Source organism: Lissotriton helveticus, chromosome 12 (genome assembly GCF_964261635.1).
Source record: "Lissotriton helveticus chromosome 12, aLisHel1.1, whole genome shotgun sequence".
In the NCBI taxonomy this organism is placed as follows: domain Eukaryota; kingdom Metazoa; phylum Chordata; class Amphibia; order Caudata; family Salamandridae; genus Lissotriton; species Lissotriton helveticus.
The window spans coordinates 138,972,292-138,997,844 of record NC_136073.1 but is presented as its reverse complement, the minus strand read 5'-3'; the positions used below and the strand labels follow the sequence as shown (position 1 = coordinate 138,997,844).

The 25,553-nt window shown below is 36.1% G+C and overlaps 2 protein-coding genes across 2 annotated transcripts; both read right to left on the bottom strand.

Moving 5' to 3' along the window:
* Positions 1-59: 59 nt before the first annotated feature.
* LOC144797668 (uncharacterized) lies at positions 60-22,375 on the bottom strand. The gene is made up of 9 exons (XM_078668385.1): positions 22,318-22,375; positions 22,117-22,229; positions 20,658-21,947; positions 17,604-17,678; positions 16,885-16,959; positions 13,248-13,302; positions 4,458-4,895; positions 1,432-1,647; positions 60-399 (listed from the first exon to the last, which is right to left on the bottom strand). The coding sequence occupies exons 7-9, from the start codon at positions 4,893-4,895 to the stop codon at positions 139-141; spliced, it is 915 nt and encodes a 304-aa protein (XP_078524511.1). The 5' UTR covers positions 13,248-13,302; positions 16,885-16,959; positions 17,604-17,678; positions 20,658-21,947; positions 22,117-22,229; positions 22,318-22,375; the 3' UTR covers positions 60-138.
* LOC144797974 (uncharacterized) lies at positions 21,042-25,407 on the bottom strand. The gene is made up of 8 exons (XM_078668779.1): positions 25,286-25,407; positions 24,811-25,197; positions 23,479-24,641; positions 23,300-23,391; positions 22,941-23,025; positions 22,475-22,509; positions 22,318-22,386; positions 21,042-21,101 (listed from the first exon to the last, which is right to left on the bottom strand). The coding sequence occupies exons 3-8, from the start codon at positions 23,630-23,632 to the stop codon at positions 21,042-21,044; spliced, it is 495 nt and encodes a 164-aa protein (XP_078524905.1). The 5' UTR covers positions 23,633-24,641; positions 24,811-25,197; positions 25,286-25,407.
* Positions 25,408-25,553: the final 146 nt, after the last annotated feature.

The following is a 25,553-nucleotide window of genomic DNA, read 5'->3' as shown; positions in this document are numbered from 1 at the left end:
GATTCATCTCTAATCATGTACTTTATAAACAGTAATGAAAATATGTTACAAATAACAAGTTATAAAGTTTTAAAAAATTTATTAAAGCAAATATAATTTTTACATTTTTTTTGTGAATGTCGCGTATTGTACAATTTTTTAATCTTCAAGGATTTGAATGATGTATCCATTTTGGAATAAGACATTAACTGTTGTTGGCAGGTATTCAATGAGAGCTTCTGCAAAGTCATCAATATCTGCTGGGATGTTGAAGTAGTCCATTAGTACAGAATTATTTATTTCAACCGATTGCAAATGTTCTGCATTTTCAATTTGTACTGTTATAGTACTTAGTTCTTGATTTACAGTATCCAGTCCATGTATTGTTATAGTAATTTTTTCTTTTGGTGGTTGTATTTTCTGTGAAGGAAAAAGAAAAGTGTTACTTGAGTAATTTTCATAAATACTTATTTTCTTCTTTGAGCTAAATGGAAAAATGATTGTTATATGCAGAGTTAAAACATGTTAATAACTGGAGAATGTTATAGAGATAGCATAGATGAGACTAAACATCTTTTACTAAATCTACTGTTTACATATGACATAACAAAAAGTTTAAAAAAAGTAAATATATTTAATAGATGTAGTTGAACAGCTTTTTTTGTTAGAGAGTGCATAGTAGAGTTATTAGAGAGCGCGTAGTAGAGGAGTTGAGTTATTAGTAGAGTGAGTAATAGAGTGATGTGGGGAATTTTGTAAGTTGTAGAGTCGTAGAGGGAGTAGTAGAATTCTTCAGAGAGTGAGTATTAAAACTGTGAGTTGTAAGTTTGAGTACTTAGTGTGTAGTAAATATTGAGTAGTAAACATTAAAGTAGTGGAGTGAGTTGGAGTGAGTATTACTGAGTATAATAGTAGGGAGTAGTAGAAGAAGTAGTCTAAATTTATAGTTGTAAATAATGATTACCAGATAGTTGAGTTATTAGTAGAGTGTGAGTAGAGAGCAGTCTAACCTTAATAGAGTAAGTAGTAGAGTTTGACTCATTTTGTGAGTATTATTACTAGAGCTTTGTTAAGTACGTAGTAGAGTACTAGAGGGAGTAGTGTATTGAGTTTTAGAGAGGGAATATTAAAGTGTGAGTAGTACAGTGTGAGCAGTAAAGTGTGAGTATGAAAGTGTGAGTTGTAAAGTGTTTGTAAAGTAAGAGTAGTAAAATGTTAGTAGCAAACAGTAAGTAGTAAAGAGTAAGTAGTGGAGTTAGTAGTAGAGTAGTTGAGTATTAGTTAGTATTGTAGTAGTGAGTATTTGAATGAGTACTTGAGTTGTAGATAGTGAGTAGTAGATAGTAGAGTTATTATTAGAGTGTGTAGACTAGTAGAAACTCTTTAATAGAGTAAGTATTAGAGACTGACTATTAGAGCGAGTTACAAATATTATTTTGTACTTGTACTTACTTGAAATTGTGTATTCCGTGTTGTATTTAATATCTTCTTGCTGTTGAATTCGTGGACACTCAGGTGAGTCATTTTAATGTATGATCCAATTTCAACTGTAAAGTCTGCCGCATCTCTCCAAAGTGTTATTTTTACAGAGTCTGTTGTATCTTGAACTGTTATTGATTTCAGTTTCGTTTCTTGCCCTGCGATAAAGACAGTTTTTGTTTCTTCTTCCTGTAAGATAAAGAAAAATATTTGTATCCTGTGTTTTTTATTTTTTAGATGGTGTATTGTTGAGAGTATGTTTTTGTAAGTAAATAAAATATGAAATTTAGAAATAGCAGAGTGTGTGTGTCAAACAGTGTGGGTGCGAAAGAGTGTGGTCGCGAAAGAGTGTGAAAGAGTGTGAAAGAGTAAAAGAGTGTGAAAGAGTGAAAGAGTGTGAACGTGTGAAAGAGTGTGAAACAGTGAGGCTGTGAAAGAGTGAAAGTGTGAAAGAGTGTGAAAGAGTGTGAAAGTGTGAAAGAGTGTGAAAGTGTGAAAGAGTGTGAAAGTGTGAAAGAGTGTGAAAGAGTGTGAACGTGTGAAAGAGTGAAAGAGTGAAAGTGAAAGTGTGAAAGAGTGTGAAAGACAGTGAAAGAGAGTGAAAGAGTGTGAAAGTGTGTGAAAGAGTGTGAAAGAGTGTTAAAGAGTGTGAAAGAGTGTGAAAGAGTGAAAGAGTGTGAATGTGTGAAAGAGTGTGAAACAGTGAGAGTGTGAAAGAGTGAAAGTGTGAAAGAGTGTGAAAGTGTGAAACAGTGAGAGTGTGAAAGAGTGAAACAGTGAAAGTGTGAAAGAGTGTGAAAGAGTGTGAAAGAGTGCGAAAGAGTGTGAAAAAGTGTGAAAAAGTGTGAAAGAGTGTGAAAGAGTGAGAAAGAGTGAGAAAGAGTGTGAAAGAGTGTGAAAGAGTGTGAAACAGTGTGAAACAGTGAGAGTGTGAAAGAGTGAAAGAGTGAAAGTGTGAAAGTGTGAAAGAGTGAAAGACTGTGAACGTGTGAAAGAGTGTGAAACAGTGAGAGTTTGAAAGAGTGAAAGTGTGAAAGAGTGAGAGTGTGAAAGAGTGTGAAAGAGTGTGAACATGTGAAAGAGTGTGAAAGTGTGAAAGAGTGTGAAAGTGCATAAGAGTGTGAAACAGTGAGAGTGTGAAAGAGTGAATGAGTGTGAAAGAGTGTGAAAGAGTGAGAGTGAGAAAGAGTGTGAAAGAGTGTGAAAGAGTGTGAAAGAGTGTGAAAGAGTGTGAATGTGTGAAAGAGTGTGAATGTGTGAATGAGTGTGAATGAGTGTGAAAGAGTGTGAAAGAGTGTGAAAGAGTGGGAAAGAGTGATAAAGAGTGATAAAGAGTGTGAAAGAGTGTGAAAGAGTGTGAAAGAGTGTGAAAGAGTTTGAAAGAGTTTGAAAGAGTGAAAGCGTGTGAACGTGTGAAAGCGTGTGAACGTGTGAAAGAGTGTGTAACAGTGAGAGTGTGAAAGAGTGAAAGTGTGAAAGAGTGAAAGTGTGAAAGAGTGAGAGTGTGAAAGAGTGAGAGTGTGAGAGAGTGAGAGTGTGAAAGAGTGTGAAAGAGCGTGAAAGAGTGATAGAGTGTGAACGTGTGAAAGAGTGTGAAACAGTGAGAGTGTGAAAGAGTGAAAGTCTGAAAGAGTGAGTGTGAAAGAGTGAAAGAGTGTGAAAGAGTGTGAAAGAGTGTGAAAGATTGTGAAAGAGTGCGAAAGAGTGCGAAAGAGTGGGAAAGAGTGCGAAAGAGTGCGAAAGAGTGTGAAAGTGTGTGAAAGAGTGTGAAAGTGTGTGAAAGAGTGTGAACGAGTGTGAACGAGTGTGAAAGAGTGTGAACGTGTGAAACAGTGTGAAACAGTGAGAGTGTGAAAGTGTGAAACAGTGAGAGTGTGAAAGAGTGAAAGTGTGAAACAGTGAGAGTGTGAAAGTGTGAAACAGTGAGTGTGAAAGAGTGTGAAAGAGTGTGAAAGATTGTGAAAGAGTGTGAAAGAGTGTGAAAGAGTGTGAAAGAGTGAGAAAGAGTGTGACATTGTTAAAGAGTGAGTGTGATAGAGTGTGTGTGGGGGAGAAAGAGCGTGTGGTGGCGAAAGAGCGTGCGGGAGCGAAAGAGCGTGCGGGAGCGAAAGAGCGTGTGGGGGGAAAGAGCGTGTGGGGGCCAAAGAGTGTGTGGGGGCCAAAGAGCGTGTGGGGGCCAAAGAGCGTGTGGGGGCCAAAGAGCGTGTGGGGGCGAAAGAGCGTGTGGGGCAAAAGAGCGTGTGGGGCGAAAGAGCGTGTTGGGGGGAAGAGCGTGTGGGGGATGAGCATGCGGGGCAAAAGAGCACGTGGGGCGAAAGAGCGTGTTGGGGGAAAGAGCGTGTGGTGCGAAAGTGCATGTGCGGGCCAAAGAGGGTGTGGGGTCGAAAGAGCGTGCGGTGTCGAAAGAGCGTGTGGGGTCGAAATAGCGTGTGGGGGTGAAAGAGCGTGTGGGGGTGAAAGAGCGTGTGGGGTGAAAGAGCGTGTGGGGGGAAAGAGCGTGTGGGGGCCAAAGAGTGTGTGGGGGCCAAAGAGCGTGTGGGGGCCAAAGAGCGTGTGGGGGCGAAAAAGCGTGTGGGGCAAAAGAGCGTGTGGGGCAAAAGAGCGTGTTGGGGGAAAGAGCGTGTGGGGGATGAGCATGCGGGGCAAAAGAGCACGTGGGGCGAAAGAGCGTGTTGGGGGAAAGAGCGTGTGGTGCGAAAGTGCATGTGCGGGCCAAAGAGGGTGTGGGGTCGAAAGAGCGTGCGGTGTCGAAAGAGCGTGTGGGGTCGAAATAGCGTGTGGGGGTGAAAGAGCGTGTGGGGGTGAAAGAGCGTGTGGGGGCAAAAGAGCGTGTTGTGGGAAAGATATTGGGGGGGTGAAAGATATTGGGGGTGAAAGAGAGTGGGGCGTGAAAGAGAGTGGTGGGTGTGAAAGAGTGTGGTGTGTGTGAGTGGGTGTGCGCAAGAGTGTTGTGTGTTAACAGTTTTTGTGAAAATATGTTTACTTAGTAATGAACGTACCTCCGATATTGTTCCAGATATGCTCATTAAAGTGCGTAAATTCGCTTCTTTTACAGTTTTTATTGGCAAAATTGGTAGAGCAGGTGGTTGCAGTATATATTCTGCCTCTTGCTTAATTTCTATAGGAATAGTTAAGGGTGTTATTCTTGATATCTTAGTTTGCTTTGTTAAAATTACTACATTGTTTTTTGTTAAAAAATTGCGAATTATAATTGCATGTCCTTCTTTTGTTTGTTGGTTCAATTCTTCATTATAGCATGTCCCTTTAATTGAAGCACTTTGATCAGCTAAAGCAAGATGATATAATACTTTGCTTTCTTGTTTTGCGTTCTTATAGTTCGTTTTCGTAGAACATTTGACTATGTTAGCTCTGATAGCTTTTTGATACGGTTTGCATTCTTCTTGTTTTGTCTGCTTAAGTTCTTGTATGGAAATCATCTGAAATGAGAGTAAATGTTAGTACACATTCCGTTTATACATTTTGTCCATTTTGTAATTACCTGGAAGAAAAGCATATGTTAAAGGAATTTATTTCGCATATTAAACTGCTATCCATAATGCTTTGTGATCACTATAATATGATTCTATTATACCATAGTGCATTAAATCTACATTACTATAGATATGATCTAGTGTTGAATTGTAGTTTGTTGTGTATTCTTGTATTTTTTGTTGACATTGAAATTGTTCTATCATATATTCTAATAGTAATGCTGCGTTTAGCGACACTTGTGTTAAATCTATGTTGAAGTCTCCCATGATCACATATTTATAATCTGGATAAAAGTTTATTATTGAAGTTAACACTTGTAATAGTGTCTGTAGACGTACATGTGGTGGCTTGTATAGTATAACAAATAAGTAGTCGCAATCATTAAGATGCAGAGTAAAATATAAAATGTCAATTTCGTGTTGTGTTTCATATATTGGCAGTAAGAAAATACTTTTTCTGTAATAAATGGCTATTCCATGTTTTGTTTGCTGATTGTTAAATTTATCAAATATGAGCAGATGATATTGTTCTATCAAGAAATTATTTGTATCTGCTTTTCTAGTTGTGTTTATTTCAGTGAGGCATATAATATCACTATGCATGATATTTGAGTCAGCTTTGATAGCAGTGTAATTTTTTTGCAAGGACCGTATGTTGTGCACAATAATATTACACTGTTGGCTATACTTTTCTAATTGTGGTACTGATATTTCAAATTGCATGTTTGTCCGAAAGCGTGTCATTTCTTCGTGTACTTTTGGATGTACAACTATTTTGTCTTGCTGAAAGTTTTTAATATATATGGTCTGTAAAGATTTTGCTCTTCTTAAAGCTACATAATGCAAATGATGTACTTTGCTATTGTTAAAGTGGATGTAAAGGGGTTCAATAGTTGCTCCTTGTGTCCTGTGTATAGTACGTGCTGATGATTGTCGCAATGGGAATTGTTTGCGTATAATTGTTATATATTTCTGTGTAAATTGAAAATGCCGTGTTATAGCATGAATTGGTGTCCAATGTGACTTAATGTTACTGTGATATATGTGTCTATTTTCTTGCCTTGTTAATTTGCCAACAGTTTCTTGATCAAAATTAATCCTTATTACATGTGGGCAGTTATAAATAGCCTCTACAAATTCCACAATACCTGTTGCACCATTTGTTAATCGATCATTAACATTTATATTGCTAGTTAAATCATATCGTAATTGTAGTGCAATATGTAATATGAATGGCAAGCCCATTGTTTTCGTTGTGTCTGTGGGTAACTGTGCTAGTATTTTTTTTTTCTACTTCACTTAGATCTGCTGCAACTGTATCTATTGCTGTTGCTGTGTAAACTGCGTATTGTGTTATATGTTCCAATAAAACTGCACTATTAATATTATTAACCTCATTGTTAGTCCCCATAATATAAGGAATAGTTTTTATAATGTTTTCCGGTGGTTCTAATTCTCGTGTTTGTATCTGTATTATGTCTTCATTAGTTTCTTTCCCTTCTCTTAATCTGTTTAGTAGTTCAGCAAATGGCAAATCATTTAGTTGTCTCATTATTTTCGTTAACTCAAATAACTTAAAATGTGTCTGCCATAAATTGGTACTTACTGGCCTGTATGAATGGTTTGGATTTTGAAATATGTATGTGTCAAATACTGGTTTTAATTGGTAAAAATCTCCAATAGCTAAAATGGATATTCCGCCAAAAGGGAGATTAGACATTTTTATTTTGTGTAATCTATTATGTATGAAATTGAATAAATTAGCCCCAACCATTGAAATTTCTTCAATGATTAGCAATTTAAGATGCATTAGCTGACTCTGTAATGTACTCCTATTCTCATGAGTTAGCTGTTTATGAGTTAGTGTTTGTGAAACAGGTATTTTAAAGGTACTATGTAGCGTCTTGCCATGAATGTTATGTGCTGCTTTGCCTGTTGGAGCTGTAAGCAATACATATATGTTATCTGGATTTTCCCTTGCTTTTGTATTGTAGTAACGTATTAATGTTTGGTAAAGTGCTGTAATAAGGAAGCTTTTGCCTACTCCTGCTCTGCCTGTACAAAAAGTGTAGCAGGGTATTTCTTTTGTTTTCACCCAATGCAAGTGATGATATATAAAGTTAAGTTGTTCTGCTGTAAGATTTTGCATCATGCTGTTATATTGTTCATCTGGCATTATATTATTTGTTAGTGCTTCTTCTATAGTTGTACTTCTAATGCCTAAATCAAATGAGAGGTCATATAATGGCTGTTCATTATCTTGTACTTCAGAGGCTATGTTGTCATCTGTTTCTACATCTATTGGTATAAGGAATGGATCTAATATATCATTTTCATTGCTATTAGTTGTTATTGGTTTAATATGCTTATTATACTTATTATGATTATAGTCAACTGTGTCTTTAAGCTGTAGATATCGCTCATAATAATTTGTCTTATTATTAATGATTTTTTTTCTTCTTGCCATGGGTAATGAAGCATTAACAATTCTCTATAGTAATTTTCAGAATCATTTTTGGGGTTAAATCTGCAGTAGCAAATTACTCTCTGTTTTTTTCTTTGTACATAGTCTTTTTGATCTTGTAAATTAATCTCAAGTTCTTCTTCATCTGAGCTATGAAAGTTATTTTCAGTAAGGAAATTGTCATGCCCTGTTTCTTGTTTTTTATTACATTTCTTCTTTTCATTATATATAGATGCATAGTCCGCTAATGTACATGTTTCTAATGATTCAGGGCGTTTGCTGTACTTTACAATAATATTATCATATTGTATTTTACAAGATGCATCTGGTAACAAATTTATTGTTTCTATGTCTTTTAATAAGTACGTACGCTTTTCTGTAGGACTTGTATTAATAAATACAAAAGATCTTGAACTTTTCCTTAAAGGAATTTGAAGTATAAGATAGGCTGCTTCTTGTGCACTTATTTCTGTACAGTTTAAAAATTTGTTACCTATATGCTTAAGTTGTTCTTTAATACTTGGATTGTGATGTAATTCTTTTGCAGCTTGTGCAATTAATTTGCTCATTCCTCGCTGTGATTTACTAATATATGAAACAACATATACAGCACATGCATATGCATCTAAGATGTATTGGATATCTATATTTGCTTGCCATGCTTGCAAAATAATAGGATTGTAGTTATTAATAAAGCATTCAGCTGGTGCCCTTTTTAGAAAAATCTTATTTTTTTGTATAATAGATTGTATACATAAAGTATATTGTTTTAAATCTAATTGCATTGAATCAAAAAAATTGATCAACAGTATATTTTGGGAAATCTTGGGTGTTCATAGTTAAATGTATTAGTTCAATTTGTTGTAAGAGTTCTTTATCTGTTTTGTCTAGCTCTATTGGTTCAAGTATAAAGGTTTCAGGCATAGGATATCTTGGATAATGATATTTGCATGTTCTTTTATGTTTTGTACGGCAGTTTTTTGTATGGCCGTGTCTTTGTAGGGGTATTAACGACTCTATAGCTGGATCTGGGGATTTTGCACATGTAACATACTGATTTATAAAAGTAGTGACTTCATTGATATCAGAACTTTCATATAGTGGAGCATTTTCTATCCATATTATAGCATGTATATGTGGTGATCCACGTTGTTGGAATTCCACTCTATAAAAGTAATCAATAATTTTGCCAATTGGATTTCTTTCATGCAATAAAATGCAATTAAATAATTTCCTAACTTGGAAGTCAAAATGCCTTGCACATGTAATGGGATTTTGCTGTATTAATTTGCATTTTGTTTCCCATGACATATTTTCAAATTCTTCTTTTGTGCATTCTGGTCTTTTTTCTATTCTCAATAAAATCTTAATTAAGTGATACCATTTAGTTTCGGCAGCTGATAATGTTATAAAAAAAGTTGGTAATCCTAATTGTCTAATCATAGCAAATAAGTCTTTTTTGCATTGCTCCCAATATGGTGGTGAACTACGTATTGTTTTAAGTATTTTGTAACCTTCATTATATTGTAAAATGGTGTATAATTTATCTTTTATGTCTTTTGCAGTTATTATGTTCCCATTATTAAAGTATTTTCTAAGAGAGATAAAGATTTTGCTCTGTATTTGTTTAATGTGCAATGCGTTTACTTTAAAGAAAAGATTACTTACAAACTTTGCTACTCTTAGATCATTACTTCTTACTTCGGCTTGACAAATTATACTGTAATGTATTGGTACATGCCTTTCTTTATTAGTTGGCCTTCGTTTCACGCAAAATATACTCGGGAAAGCTAAATATTCTGAATCTTTGTCTTCATACAAACCTCTTGGTGTGTTATATTCTGCAGGTGCTAAACTTAAAATATTATTAGTTTCTGTAGTAATGGTTTCATTATCTAACATAGCATCTAAATTCCCTGCTGCAATGTTGTCTGAGGAATCTGATGTATTATTTGTATCTGAAGTCTCATTACAAGGGTCTATATTTTGGGGGGATGTAATCCCAATCAGGGTTAGCAGTTATTCCATATTCTTGAAACATACTGCTAGTAGTTGCCAAATAAAAAGCTGCATGTGTTACTTTGTTTGGTCTAACATTTTCAAAATGTGTATAAGATTTATAACTTAATTTCCTTTTTAATTTTATTCGAATTGTCATGTTGTCATTTATTTGCCTTGGTAAAACAGTTACAGTTGTCATAACATCTGCAGGTACATTTACTACTGCACCTGTTAGAGACTTTTGAAATCCACGTGGTAATGTTCTAATTTGTAAAAAAGGTATTCTTGGTGATACTAATCTTTCTTCTAAGTTATGTAAGCATAAGGCTGCTGGGATATCTGGAAATGTATTCCCATTATAAACTGAACAAGGTGGTATTTTGTCTTTACAAATACAAGTGTAACATGTTTGGCATATCTCATCTGTTATGTGTTTGCTAATGTTACATTCAATGAATTTTGTCCGCTTACTAATATTATGTGTTTTTTGTAGACTTTGCTTATGCCATAGTTGATTGCAAATAGTGCAAGTGTACTCAGGGCCATATTTTATTTCTGCATGAAAGATATTAAATATGTCATTTGTTGTTTGAACTCTAATCTGACTAGTATTATTTAGTGCATTTTCTCTGCTTTGTGTATGTTTCCTTTTTCTATTACTGATATTTCCTCGAACTTGTATTGTACTTCTATGACTTTGTTGTTCCGCATCAGGTCTGAATGTGTTTCTTATATCAGTATTGCTAATAGCTATGTGTGAAGCCAAATTTCTTGGTGTTGTTAAATTCAGTCCATTGGCTTGACTATTGCTGCTTTGTGTGTTTAGAATTGTACTTTCTACTTGTAAGTTTGTTGATGAAATATGTGGCAATGCATTTAGAGATAACGGTTTTGTATGGACATAAATGTTTTTTCTAGACTTAACTTTTCCCAGTCTATGGTTTCGTTGTGTTATTTGTAGCCATATTTTGCTAATTGTCTTTATTTTAACTGTCGTTAATTGTAAAGTTATACTTGTTGGATTTGTTATGTTTTCTGTATCAGCTAACTGTATGATGTATTCCATAATTAGATTAATAGAGTCAATTGGTATAGCAATACATGTTCCATTAGGATGAGGTATTGCTTTTTCATTTTGGCTATGTGAATCAAATATAAAGTATGCATGTATAGTTTTAAAAACAGAAATTGTATATCTACCTATACAGATTATCACCCCAGTATGTGAAGTAATTGTTGAAGTTAACGTTGAAATAAATTTCCTATGTAAAATTTGTGCTTATGTTGCCATCTCGTCTATAAAGCATTTTTTTAACTTAATTGAATATATTATGCCATTGCTATTGATGTAATGAGGTAAATTTTGGGGTAGCATACAATGTTGTTCATTAACAGAGTGCATTTCTGTGTATAAAGCATCTCCGAGATTCATAATACAATGTAAATCTACACTTTCCCAAGTATATGCTGGTTTACAGTAGTTCATTAGAATCGCAAATATACTATTTGGTATAGAATGTGCATATTGATTCCAATTTGCAATATGTGTATTTGTTTTCTTTTTTTGTGTGTTATTTACAAAATGTATTTCTTGCTGTGCTTTTACTAAAATATGTGCATCTATGTTAGTACTATTTGTGTCTGTTTGCCTGTTGTACAATGTGCTATTGTTTATACTTTCTACTATGATATCATTACCTTCAGTAATAGTGTTATATGTATGATCAAAATTACCTGTATATGTGTTGGTATGTAAAGTACTTGTTGAAGTTGTCTGTTGTACATTTATGTTTGTACTATCAATATGTTGTCTTTCTGTGTTGCACTAAAGTGTTTTCTTAAGTATACTTGCATATGTGTTAGTAGAAGTACTCTCTTGTGGTGTACTAGTATATTGTGTTGTACTTATGTTCTTGTTGTTAGTGTTAGCCATATTCCTAGGTGTTGTTGGAGTTAAAAGTGTATTGCAATATATACTAGTACTAGGAATATTATCTAAAGATGGTAACGGCTTTTTCACATTACAAACTGTATTTGCTTTAGATTTAGCTTCCCGGATGATATTTTTTGCCGTTTCTATACGCGTTTGAAATGCCTGTGTAAAAAAATTCGGACATGCTTCAGTTGAATGCACATAAAGTGCTTTGTGTGCTACGGAATTCCTATTTTGTTCAATAATGTCTATTGCTCTTCTAAGTGAATGTTTTTTATTGTACTTAGTTGTATTGGAGTTAATTCATATGGTACGCAATTACTATTTTTTTTCTTTAGACTATGTGCTAGATTAGTAATGTACTCTATAAGTTTTTCAAATGTGAACTGTATAGTAATACATGTTCCATTTGGGTGAGGCATTCCAGTGTGATCACGACTATGTGAGTCAAATACAAAGTATGAAACGTTATTTTTAAAAATGGATATAACATACATATCCATGCAAATCAAAACACCCGAGTTCAAATTAAGTTCAGCTTGTAATACTGTTTCCAAAATTGGAAAAGATGGGTCAAATTGTTGTAATATGTCCCCATAGGAAGGCTCTTTAACCTTAAGTGAATAGATAATGCAATTGTGTTCTATGAAATTTGGTAAATCATCGGGGTGCATAAGTTGTTCTTTATTAATAGAATGCATATCTGTATATAAAGCATCACCTAAGTCCATAATGTAATGTAAGTCTTCTTTAGTCCATGTATTTACAACTTTGTAATAGTTGTGTATAATTGCAAAAGTACTGTTTGGCAAACATTGGTTTCCTCTTGAATTAGCAGAAAATTTGTAATGGCCTTGATGATAATCTGCTGGCAGTATTTGCATCATATTTATTGTAATACAGCTAATATTTCTTAATTAAACTACTCTATTATTTAAAGTTTAAAGTCTAATTATTTTAACCTTTGGCGTAGTATTCTACTTGTGTTATATATTTTAGCAATATTTATTTGGCTGTTTGAAGATAAAGCAAATACTAAGCTACCTTTTTTAAATTAAGTTTTCCAACGGAATTGTAAATCAATTGAGTTTAGCTGTATTTTTTGAGTAGTTGTTTAAAAACAAGTGTTTAATACGGATCGATATACATTTGATCTAAAGATGTATTTATATATATATATATATATATATAGATATATATAGATAGATATATATATATATATTTGACAGTTGTTTAGCAGGCAACTAAACCTAAATGTAAGTCGGCAAATTTTGTATTGTTAATGTTTTTTTGGGGGCTTTTAAGTAGTAAGCTTAGAGGTACTACTTAGATAATCAAACTTAGTTTGTATTTTTATATATATCTACTCTTTTTTTTATAGTTACAGGTTTTTAAATGAAGAAAACTGGTACTTTGACCTTGATGTTGTTTTCCAATCAATTTGCAATGTTTGATAGTAAAAAACAATTGTCAATACAGGGAATGAATATATATATATATATATATATATATATATATATATATATATATATATATATATATATATATATATATTATATATATATATATATATATGTTATTTACACTTTTTTTGCATTGAACTTAAATTTTATGGTAAATGGGAACTGTCTATATTAGGCTAATGCTTTCTTTTTTGCCTTTTAAGTAGTAACCTTTTGATGTATTGCTTATATAATGAATCTTGTTACAGTAGCTATATGTTCTACATATTTATATTTTATGATATATATATATATATATATATATATATATATATATATATATATATATATATATATGATAAAATGTATATTTACTTTTGATATATATGTACTCTCCTGATATTTGTTAAGCGATTTCTATACTTACAGGTGGCTAAAAAAAAAAAAGAGACTTTTACCTTGATTTTTTCACAAAGATTACCAATGTCCGATATTAAAGAAAGAATTGGCAACCTAGGGAAGAATGTAAACAAAACAAAGTATTAAGAAGGAGTTTACATTTTGAATGAAATAAAGTTGGTGTATGGTAATAAAGAAAGCAATTATATAAAAGTGTTTTTCATAATGCATAAGTGTGAATCAAAAGTGTATTACAGTAAGTTTGTATGAATAATGTAGTACAGTATGTAGTACAGTATATACTATAGTGTATGTTAAGTTTGAGACTGCATGTTTAGAGAGTGCATGTGTTGAGTCTGCATTTTTAGAGAGTGCATGTGTTGAGACTGCATTTTTAGAGACTGCATGCGTAGAGTGCGCGTGCGTAGAGCATGTGGCAAAGAGACTACGTGGCAAAGAGACTACGTGGCAAAGAGACTACGTGGCAAAGAGACTATGTGGCAAAGAGACTATGTGGCAAAGAGACTATGTGGCAAAGAGACTACGTGGCAAAGAGACTACGTGGCAAAGAGACTACGTTGCAAAGAGACTATGTGGCAAAGAGACTATGTGGCAAAGAGACTGTGTGTCAAAGAGACTATGTGGCAAAGAGACTACATGGCAAAGAGACTACGTGGCAAAGAGACTACGTGGCAAAGAGACTACGTGGCAAAGAGACTATGTGGCAAAGAGACTATCTGGCAAAGAGACTATGTGGCAAAGAGACTATGCATTGCAGTCTTTGCACTAGGCTCTTCATTAAGTTATCTACATTGGGCTTTGTGCACTACGGTGTCTGCATTACGCTCCTTGCATTTTAATCTGTGTGCACCTTGCTCCCAGCACTATGCTCCTGCCTTCTTTTACGGCACCGTCGTGCATGGACTACTTTGCCTGGTATGTATGCTGCTGTTCGCTTCTTAGAGGTAAGCCATTTTGACTCTGCTTTTAATTATTTTTTTTTCCATTCACTTGTTAGGCTTATCTCGTGTCCTGTTGTGCCTGGCTGTTATCTCCATTTACCATCGTACATAGACTGCTTTGTCCAGTATGTATGGTGCTGTTTGCACGGTGCATGAATTGTAATGCAGAGAGCATAATGCAGAGAGCGTAATGCAGAGAGAGTAATGCAGAGAGAGTAATGCAGAGAGCGTAATGCAGAGAGCGTAATGCAGACTACGTGGCAAAGAGACATTAAATAAAGTAGGTGTCTTTTAATAAAGAATGCAAGTATATAAAAGTGTTTTTCAAAGAGTATTTATTATAATGAATAAGTGTGAATGAACAGTGTATCACAGTAAGTTTGTAAGAATAATGTAGTACAGTATGTACTATAGTGTATGTTAAGTTTGTATTAAACATAGTGTGTAGAGTGCATGTGTTGAGACTGCATTTTTAGAGAGAGCGGGGTGCAAAAACAGAGGGCGGCAATTTGTATTAAACCTTGTGTGTAGAGTGCATGTGTTGAGACTGCATTTTTAGAGAGTGCATGCGTAGAGTGCGCATGCGTAGAGCATGTGGCAAAGAGACTGTGTGGCAAAGAGACTATGTGGCAAAGAGACTATGTGGCAAAGAGACTATGTGTCAAAGAGACTATGTGGCAAAGAGACTATGTGTCAAAGAGACTATGTGGCAAAGAGACTATGTGGCAAAGAGACTATGTGGCAAAGAGACTACGTGGCAAAGAGACTACATGGCAAAGAAACTACGTGGCAAAGAGACTACGTGGCAAAGAGACTACATGGCAAAGAGACTACGTGGCAAAGAGACTACGTGGCAAAGAGACTATGTGGCAAAGAGGCATAAAATAAAGTAGGTGTATGTTAATAAAGAATGCAAGTATATAAAAGTCTTTTTCAAAGAGTATTTATAATAATGCATAAGTGTGAATGAAAAGTGTATTACAGTAAGTTTGTAAGAATAATGTAGTACAGTATGTTCTATAGTGTATGTTAAATTTGTATTAAACATAGTGTGTAGAGTGCATGTGTTGAGACTGCATTTTTAGAGAGTGCATGCATAGAGTGCGCGTGCGTAGAGCATATGGCAAAGAGAGCATGTGGCAAAGAGACAACGTGGTGAAGAGACAACGTGGCAAAGTGACAACGTGGCAAAGAGAGTATGTGGCAAAGAGAGTATGTGGCAAAGAGACTATGTGGCAAAGAGAATATGTGGCAAAGAGACTATGTGGCCAAGAGTATGCATTGCAGTCTTTGCACTGGGCTCTTCATTAAATTATCTACATTGGGCTTTGTGCACTACGGTGTCTGCATTAAACTCCTTGCATTCCAATCTGTGTGCACCTTGCTCCCAGCACTATGCTCCTGCCTTCTTTTACGGCACCGTCGTGCATGGACGCCTGGTATGTATGCTGCTGTTCGCTTCTTAGAGGTAAGCCATTTTGACTCTGCTTTTAATGAGTGTTTTTTTTTATTCACTTGTTAGGCGCTTATCTCGTGTCCTGTTGTGCCTGGCTGTTATCTCCATTTACCATCGTACATAGACTGCTTTGTCCAGTATGTATGGTGCTGTTTGCACGGTGCATGGAGTGTAATGCAGAGAGCGTAATGCAGAGAACGTAATGCAGAGAGCGTAATGCAGAGAGCGTAATGCAGAGAGCGTAATGCAGAGAGCGTAATGCAGAGAGCGTAATGCAGAGAGCGTAATGCAGACTATGTGGCAAAGAGACATTAAATAAAGTAGGTGTCTGTTAATAAAGAATGCAAGTATATAAAAGTGTTTTTAAAAGAGTATTTATAATAATGCATAAGTGTGAATGAAAAGTCTATTACAGTAAGTTTGTAAGAATAATGTAGTACAGTATGTACTATAGTGTATGTTAAATTTGTTTTAAACATAGAGTGTAGAGTGCATGTGTGTGTAGAGGGCATGTGTGTGTAGAGGGCATGTGTGTGTAGAGGGCGCGTGTGTGTAGAGGGCGCGTGTGTGTAGAGGGCGCGTGTGTGTAGTGGGCGCGTGTGTGTAGAGGGCGCGAGTGTGTAGAGGGCATGCGTGTGTGGAGAGGGCATGCGTGTGTAGAGGGCGCATGCGTGTGTAGAGGGCGCATGCATGTGTATAGGGCGCATGCGTGTGTAGAGGGCGCATGCGTGTGTAGAGCGCGCATGCGTGTGTAGAGGGCGCATGCGTGTGTAGAGGGCACGCGTGTGTGTATAGGGCGCGCGCGTGTGTAGAGGGCGTGCGTATGTGTAGAGGGCGCGCGTGTGTAGAGGGCGCGCATGTGTGTAGAGGGCGCGCGCCTGTGTAGAGGGAGTGCACGTGTGTAGAGGGAGTGCGCGTGTGTGTATAGAGGGCGCGTGTGTATAGAGGGCGCGTGTGTATAGAGGGCGTGTGTATAGAGGGCGTGTGTATAGAGGGCGTGTGTGGAGAGGGCGTGTGTGGAGAGGGCGTGTGTGGAGAGGGCGTGGGCATGTGTATAGAGGGCGTGTGTGGAGAGGGCGTGTGTGGAGAGGGCGTGTGTGGAGAGGGCGTGTGAAGAGCTTGTGTGTAGAAGTGTTTGTAAAAAGCATTTGTTGTGTACAGCATGTATTTCAATTGGTGCATTAAAGGATGCATTGTACAGACTTACCTTACTTAGTAAGTAACACAAGGAAGAAGGCATAAGAGTAAATACACAGACATTATAAATTATGAACGTACCTTTTTGTCTTAACCAACGTAAAAGATGTATAGTAGATGGTGGTGTTTTAGGAAATGGCTGGTGTTTTTTCTCCCCTGTGTAAGTAAATAAGAGTGTTAGAAAAATATTACGAGTGAAAATAAATGAAGCAATACATTTGTAATGTGTACTGCGAAAAGCCACTAATAGCCAAGCTCTTCATCTTTAGCAGCTAATGTGTTTGACTTCTTATATTAAAAAAGTGACTATTTTTGGACTATAGCTATGTAAATGCTCCACATTCTGAAATATACTTTGCTAACGAAATAGCTAAAGTACTTTCTAAAAAAATTGTCTCATCTTAAATTAACAGAAACAGGCGATCTTGCATTACCAACAGGTGCCTCATTTAGGTCAAGTAATATTAACACGACTTTTTGTAACATTATGTTGTCTGCGATGCATTACATTTTGTGCGGTTGCTTGCGCACCAAAATGTATTTTGTTACCTTTCAATATTACAGTTCTGTAAATAATTGTTTACACGTATTTTACACTAGCCCTGCATACTATTACTCTGCATCACAGTAGCTTGTTGGTGAGGGAATTACAAAACATTTACAATTCTGTACGAAAGCTACTTTAAGAAGGCATAGTTAAGACTGGATAAATGATATGTACAGACTTACCTTACTTAGTAAGTAACACAAGGAAGAAGGCATAAGAGTAAATACACAAGCATTATAAATTATGAACGTACCGTTTTGTCTTAACCAACGTAAAAGATGTATAGTAGATGGTGGTGTTTTAGGAAATGGCTGGCGTTTTTTCTCCCCTGTGTAAGTAAAATAGGAGTGTTAGAAAAATATTATGATTGAAAATAAATAAAGCAATACATTTGTAATGTGTACTGCGAAAAGCCACTAATAGCCAAGCCTTTGATCTTTAGCAGCTAATGTGTTTCACTTCTTATATTTAAAAAATGGCCTATTTTTGGACTATAGGTATGTAAATGCTCCACATTCTGAAATATACTTTGCTAACGAAATAGCTAAAGTACTTCCTAAAAAAATTGTCTCATCTTAAATTAACAGAAACAGGCGATGTTGCATTACCAACAGGTGCCTCATTTCCGTCAAGTTATATTAAAATGACTTTTTGTAACATTATGTTGTCTGCGATGCATTACATTTTGTGCTGTTGCTTGCGCAACAAAATGTATTTTGTTACCTTTCAATATTACAGTTCAGTAAATAATTGTTTACAAGTATTTTACACTAGCCCTGCATACTATTACTCTGCATCACAGTAGCTTGTTGGTGAGGGAATTACAAAACATTTACAATTCAGTATGAAAGCTACTTTAAGAAGGCATAGTTAAGACTGGATAAATGATATGAATAAAATTAACCTTAAAAGTGGACAGACTATACAAAATACGAGTGTCGCATGCAAGATGGCAAAGTAAATGCAAGTAGTAAAAGTTTATATTAACTATCTAAGAGCAGCTTAAGGTAGTCTGTCTAAAAACAGAGAAATTTACGCACGTAAATAGCGAACGCACCCCAAAAATTATCTGTGAAAACTACACGCTAAGAAAGACAACATACTTTTACATAGATATTAATTATTTCGTCTGTAAACTGAACCTGATAAAAATAAATGTAAAAGGAAGCTTTTTAAAAGAGTCACATTTCCTTATAAAGTTTGTTACCGCAATTGAAAGTGCTAAACTATTTCCCTAAAAGATTGTATTATTTAATTTAATACAGGGACAGGCGAGCCTGCCATTACCAACAGCTGCCTCATTTAGGTTAAGGTTAAAACGAATGTTTTTTACATTTTGTTGTGCACAATGCATCTAATTTGGTGTTGTTGCGCGCGCAACAACATGCAGTAGCCTTGAAAGTGGACATTAACTTTAAAAGTGGACATACTATACAAAATACGAGTGTTGCATGCAAGATGGGAAATTAAATGCAAGTAGTAAAAGTCTATATTAACTATATAAGAGCAGTTTAAGGTAGTCTGTATAAAAACATAGAAATCTACGCCCGTAAATAGCGAACGCACCCCAAAAATTCTGTAAAAAGTACACGGTAAGAAACATAATTTTACATAGATATCATTTTTTCTGTAAACAGACTGATAAAAATAAATGTAAAAGGAAGCTTTGTAAAAGCGTCACATTTCCTTATAAAGTTTGTTAGCGCAATGGAAATTTCTAACCTATTTGCCTAATACATTGTATTATTTAATTTAAAACAGGGACAGGCGAGCCTGCCATTACCAACAGCTGCCTCATTTACGTCAATTAAGGTGAAAACGAATGTTTTAACATTTTGTTGTGCGCCGATGCATTTAATTTGTTGCGCGCGCAACAACCTGTATTAACATTAAAAGTGGACATACTATACAAAGTACATGCTAAGAAACACAACATATTTACAGATATCAATTTTTGGGCGAAACTGAACGCGATTACAAAATTGAAAAATGAAACGATGTAAAAGGGTGACATTTGCGCATAAAGTTTGTTACCGCAATTGAAAGGAATTAACTATTTGCCTAAATATTAATAAATTTAAAACAGGGACAGCCGAGCCGGCCATTACCAACAGCTGCCTTATTTACGTCAATTAAGGTGAAAACGAATGTTTTAACGTTTTGTTGTGCACGAAGCATCTAATTTGGTGCTATTGCGCACGCAAAAACATGTATTAATATCGAAAGTGGACATCGTATACTAAGTACATGCTAAGAAACACAACATATTTACAGATATCATTTTTTGTCGGTAAACTGAACGTGCTTTAAAAATAATGTAAAAAAGAAACTATGTAAAAGCGTGACATTTTCGCATAAAGTTTGTTACCGCAATTTAAAGTGCTCAACTGTTTCCCTAAAACATTGTATTAATAAATTTAAAACAGGGACAGGCGAGCCTGCCATTACCAACAGCTGCCTCATTTACGTCAAGTTATGTTAAAACCAATGTTTTTACATTTGTTGTGCGCGATGCATCTAATTCGGTGCTGTTGCGTGCGCAACTGTATTTTTGGACCTTTGAACATAACATTTTAGTGAGTAATTGTTTCCACGTATTTAACACTAGCCCAGCTTGCTATTACTCCGCATCACAGCAGCTTGTTGGTGAGGCAATTAAAAATATGTATTTTTAACATTTGAACCTTACATTTTAAAGAAGCAATAGTATTACATTAACACCCCCTTCGCATTACGACATTTTTTGACGTATAAAAAGGAAGCAAATTTTTAGAACTGCGAAGAACCCGTTTCTGGAGTGCACACGTAAATGGCAAACTGAAAGGAATGTAGCTAAAGTGTTAAAAATAAGTGTAAAATATAGTAGATTGAAAAAGGTATCTAAAAGCAATGTGTAAATTAACTAAAAGCAATAGGTAAATTAACTAAAAGCAATGGGTTAAAAGGTAGAATTTTGAGAACGTAAATAGCTATCGTACATGTAGTTTCCCTCAGTGAAAACAGCAATCGAAGAAACTCCAATGTGAATATTTCCGCAGTAGTTTCATAAAACATTGGGCCATATTTATGAAGGCCCTGCGCCGCCGGTGCGTCACTTTTTCCCCATGTTAAAAGTGACGCATCGGCGGCGCAAGGCCTTCATAAATCTGCCCCATTGTATACTTTGTTAAAAAAAAAAAACAGGAGCAGGTATAGATTTTTTTAAATTATTTGTTTCAAGTACAGAGAGCAAAGGAAAAAGTACAAACAAATGCAAACACGCTAATACGAGAGCCTATTTTCTTTTGCTAAGCACAAAGTTACCTACTGTTTTAGGTAACACGATTAAGTCCGCTGTCCCGAAGTATACCTGGCGGTGTCCTCTCCAGAAATGTTTCTGACTGTTGCATTACTGGTTTAAATACTGTGAAATGAAAAAGAAAGGCTGTTACTTAAATTAAATAACAAAGGTGTTGAAGAACAGCACAGCACGTCGGTGATATGTTGTGTAGCCGTATGTTAATTTTGGTGTGAGGTGCTTCTTTGTAGAAATGAAAGGGATGTCTAGGTACGAAGTGTTTGTAATTGTTAGTGAGGATGTCGCTGTCTAGCCCTATGTTAATTGTAGATAGGAGGAGTCTGTCCCTAAGAATGAAAGGATTGCCTATGTTCTGACTTGGTAGAATCGTTAGTGGGGATGTGTGACTTTTCCCTAACTTGAATTACAAAGCATGGTGTTAGTTTGAAAGAGATGCAGCTCCAAGTTGTCTGCCTGTTAAAATAAAAAAAAAGTGCAGTTACATTCAATCGGAGAAAAGTAAAACAAACAGAAAACATTGCCTTAAACACTTAAGAGTACACAATATTGGATAGACGTATAAAGGAAACGTAAAAATACATCAGAGTAGACAAAAAAACACATAATGGCTTATCCTGGCTCTGTAAAACAGCATCCGCTGTACCAAGGAAAAAATAGATGGACACGAGCCTGGAAAGAGGTGCCAAAGGCAACAGGAGCTGAACACAAGTCTGAGAAGAGCGTGAAAACAAACAGACAAATAATAAACGCCAAAGTACATACAAAGAGCATTTTGTCATGGAGACGCCCGCTTACCTGACTCGGGCAAACAGTATCCGCTGTACCTAAATCCTGACAGAGGTGACAGCAGCTGGACAGGAGCCTGTTAAGACTTCGAAAAGAAACTGGCAAACAAAGCAATACATAACAAGACTTGCCAGACTACAAGCAGAGACGGCAGAGGGGACACGAGCTGCGATCTATTTGTAAAAAAACGCAAAAGCAAATATAAAGAGCAATTGACATACGATGTTTTCCCTGGAGACGCAACGAACAGTACTTACTTTAAGTTCCGAACTCTCTGAAAGAGGATGTATTGAAAAGCGGTACATTGCCGCTAAAACCAAGCAAAAAGCATTTCCGATGAAAACAGCAAACACTCAATGTAAGAAACACGAAACGATATATGTACAATACATTGCAAAGCAAAAAAGTAAATACAAGCCCCAAAAAACATAAAAATACGAATCGGATAACAAATAAGTTCTGGAAAATGCATACTTACAGGGATGTCCCGTTGAACAACGCTTTTGCAGTTGCCTATAAAGGAATGACACCAACAGCAGTTTTGCCCAAAACAGGCAATATGAAATACAATTAAGAGTAGGCTATATATTAACCAGAAATGTCCAACGTAAAATTAAAAGAAACAAAATGCAAGTACAATAAAAATTGGATAACAATAAAGTGAGGCAAAAATCACACTTACCAGTATGTCACAGCAGCACGGATGGTGAAGTCTAGAAATCACACGATGGTCAACGGAGACGACAGCCAGGCACGACAGGACACGGCACACAACAGGACAGGGGATAATCAATCCTTAGTGAATGTACAAAAAAATACACATTAGAAGCGGAGTCAAAATGGCTTACCTCTACCTCTTAAACGCGAAGATCAGCATACATACCGGGCAAAGAAGTCCATGCACAATTGTAAACGGAGACCACAGCCAGGCACGACAGGACACGGGATAAGCCTAAAAAGTGCATGAATTGAAAACAGATTAGAAGCAGAGTCAAAATGGCTATACTTACTGGGCAATATGTTAGGCAAAAAGCACTTACCTGGGTGCCCCAATGAGCAAGTCTTTTGCAGTCGCCTGTAAAGAAACAAATGCATCTAATGTCACCAATTTCACGAAAACATTCGCACAAAACAGCACTTACCTTAAGCTACGAAGTCTGGAAAAGATGGCGCTTACCGCTAATTAAATGTAAAACGTGGCCCACCCTGACGTATTCAAATGCTGTATTTCCCTCCGGCAAATGATACGAACAGCAGTTTCGCCCAAAACAGTCAATAGTAAATACAATAAACAGTAGCCTATATATTATCCAAAAAATAACCTACGTAAAAATTTAATAAACAAAATGTAAGTACAATAAAATTGGATAACAATAAAGTTCGGTAAAGTGCACACTTACCCAAAAACGACACGGACAGTGAATACATAAAAAGTCAAACGAAAAAAAACATTACAACAGAATGAAAAACATTTTTTTAACAACATTAAAAAAAGGTGACACTTACCTGTAAGCTTGACGGAAGATATCACCATCTGCCTTTTACCATAAAAACGTGCCCCACACTGCCGTATTGAAATAAGGTACACACCCTAAAAAGTTAACAGCAGCACTTTCGTAAAAAGCATCATGTTCAAATCCCTTGAAACTTTATTAACTGTACATAAAGTAGCATGCATAATTAATGAGCACAATGTATACCCAATATCATGCAATACAGCACAAGGTAGTTACAAGGTAGTCAAAACTCACAGATGTCCCGTCCAACAACGCTTCAGCAGATACATAAAGAAACAACAATCAAAGACATGTAATAGTGGCACGTTCACTAAAACATTCTTAAATAATAAAAAATGCATCACTTACCTGAAACTCCGAAAGAGGGTAGACGAAGACAACGGGACCTAGGGCAAACGGAGACAACAGCAATGGCGGGCACGACAGGACACGAGATAAGCCTAAAGGTGAAGAAAAAAAAAACACATAAGAAGCCAAGTCAAAATTGTTTACCTGTCCCTCTAAGATGCGAACATCAGCATACATACCCGGCAAAGGAGTACATGCCCAACGGGAAACAAAGACAAAAGCCAGGCACGACGGGACACAGGATAAGCCTAAAAAGTGAATGGGAATAAACACATTAATAGCAAAGTCAAAATGGCTTACCTCTACCTCTAAGACGCGATCATCAGCATACATAACTCTATTGCAGTCGCCTGTAAAGAAAAAGCAAACAACAAAGACATGTAATGTCACCAATTACATTAAAACATTGTTACAATACAGCAGTTACCTTAAGCTACGAAGTCTGGAAAAGATGGCGCTTACCGCTAATTAAATCTAAAACGTGCACCACCCTGACGTATTCAAATGCTATACTTCCCTCCGGCAAGTGATACGAACAGCAGTTTTGCGAAAAACATGCAATATTAAATAGAATAAACAGTGAGCTATATATTTACATAAAAAGTCAAATGTAAAATTAAAAGAAACAAACTGGAAGTACAATCAAATTGGATAACAATAAGTTATGCAAAAAGCACACTTACCCGAACACGACATGGACAGTGAATACCTAAAAACTCAGAAACAGAAAAACGTAACAGAATCAAAAACATTAGTATAACAACATAAAAGAAAAGTGGCACTTACCTGTAAGCTTGACGGAAGATATCGCCATTTGCCTTTTACAGAAAAACGTGCCCCACACTGCCGTATTGCAATAAGGTACACACCCTAAAAAGCTATCAGCAGCACTTTCGTAAAAAGCATCACGCTCAAATCCCTTGAAACTTTATTAAGTGAAGATAAAGTAGCATGCATAATTAGAGAACACATTGTATACCCAATATCATGCAATACAGCACAATGTAGTTTCAAGGTAGTCAAAACTCACAGATGTCCCGTCCAATAACGCTTCAGCAGATACTTATAAAGAAACAACAACCAAAGACATTTAATAGTGACACGTTCACTAAAAGATTCTTAAATAATAAAAAAATACAATGTCTTACCTAAAACTCCGAAAGAGGCTAGACAGGCTAGACGAAGATGTTAATTGTAGATAGGAGGAGTCTGTCCCGAAGAATGAAAGGATTGCCGATGTTGTGACTTTGTAGAATCGTTAGTGGGGATGTGTGACTTTGCCCTAACTTGAATTACAAAGCATGGTGTTACTTTGAAAGAGATGCGGCTCCAAGTTGGTTGCCTGTTTAAAAAAAAAAAAAAGAAAGAAAACGTGCTGTTACTTTCAATCTGAGAAAAGTAAAGGAAACAGAAAATGTGGCCTTAAACACTTGAGATGACACAATGTTGAATAGACGTATAAAGGAAACGTAAAAATACATCAGAGTAGGTAAAAACACATAATGGCTTACCCAGGCGCTGTAAAACAGCATCCGCTGTACCAAGGAAAAAAAAGAAAAGATGGACACGAGCCTGTAAAGAGGTCCCAAAGGCAACAGAGCATTTAACATTGAATTTTTTCATGAGAACGCCCGCTTACCTGACTCGGGCAAACAGTATCCGCTGCACCTAAATCCTGACAGAGGTGACAGCAGCTGGACAGGAGCCTGTTAAAACTTCGAAAAGAAACTGGCAAACAAATCAATACATAACAAGACTTGCCAGACTACCAGCAGAGACGGCAGAGCGGACACGAGCTGCAATCTATTTGTAAAACAAACGCAAAAGCAAATATAAAGAGCAATTTACATACGATGTTTTCCCTGGAGACGCCACGAACGACAGGACACGAGATAAGCCTAAAATGTGAACAAAAAAAAAACACATAAGAAGCCAAGGCGAAATGGGTTACCTGTACCTCTAAGACGCGAACATCACCATACATACCCGGCAAAGGAGTCCATGCACGACGGGAAACGAAGACAACAGCCAGGCACGACGGGACACAGGATAAGCCTAAAAGTGAATGTGGAAAAATACATTAATAGCAAAGTCAAAATGGCTTACCTCTACCTCTAAGACGCGATCATCAGCATACATAACTCTATTGCAGTCGCCTGTAAAGAAAAAGTAAACAAAGACATCTAAAGTCACCAATTACAGTAAAACATTGGTACAATACAGCACTTACATTAAGCCACGAAGTCTGGAAAAG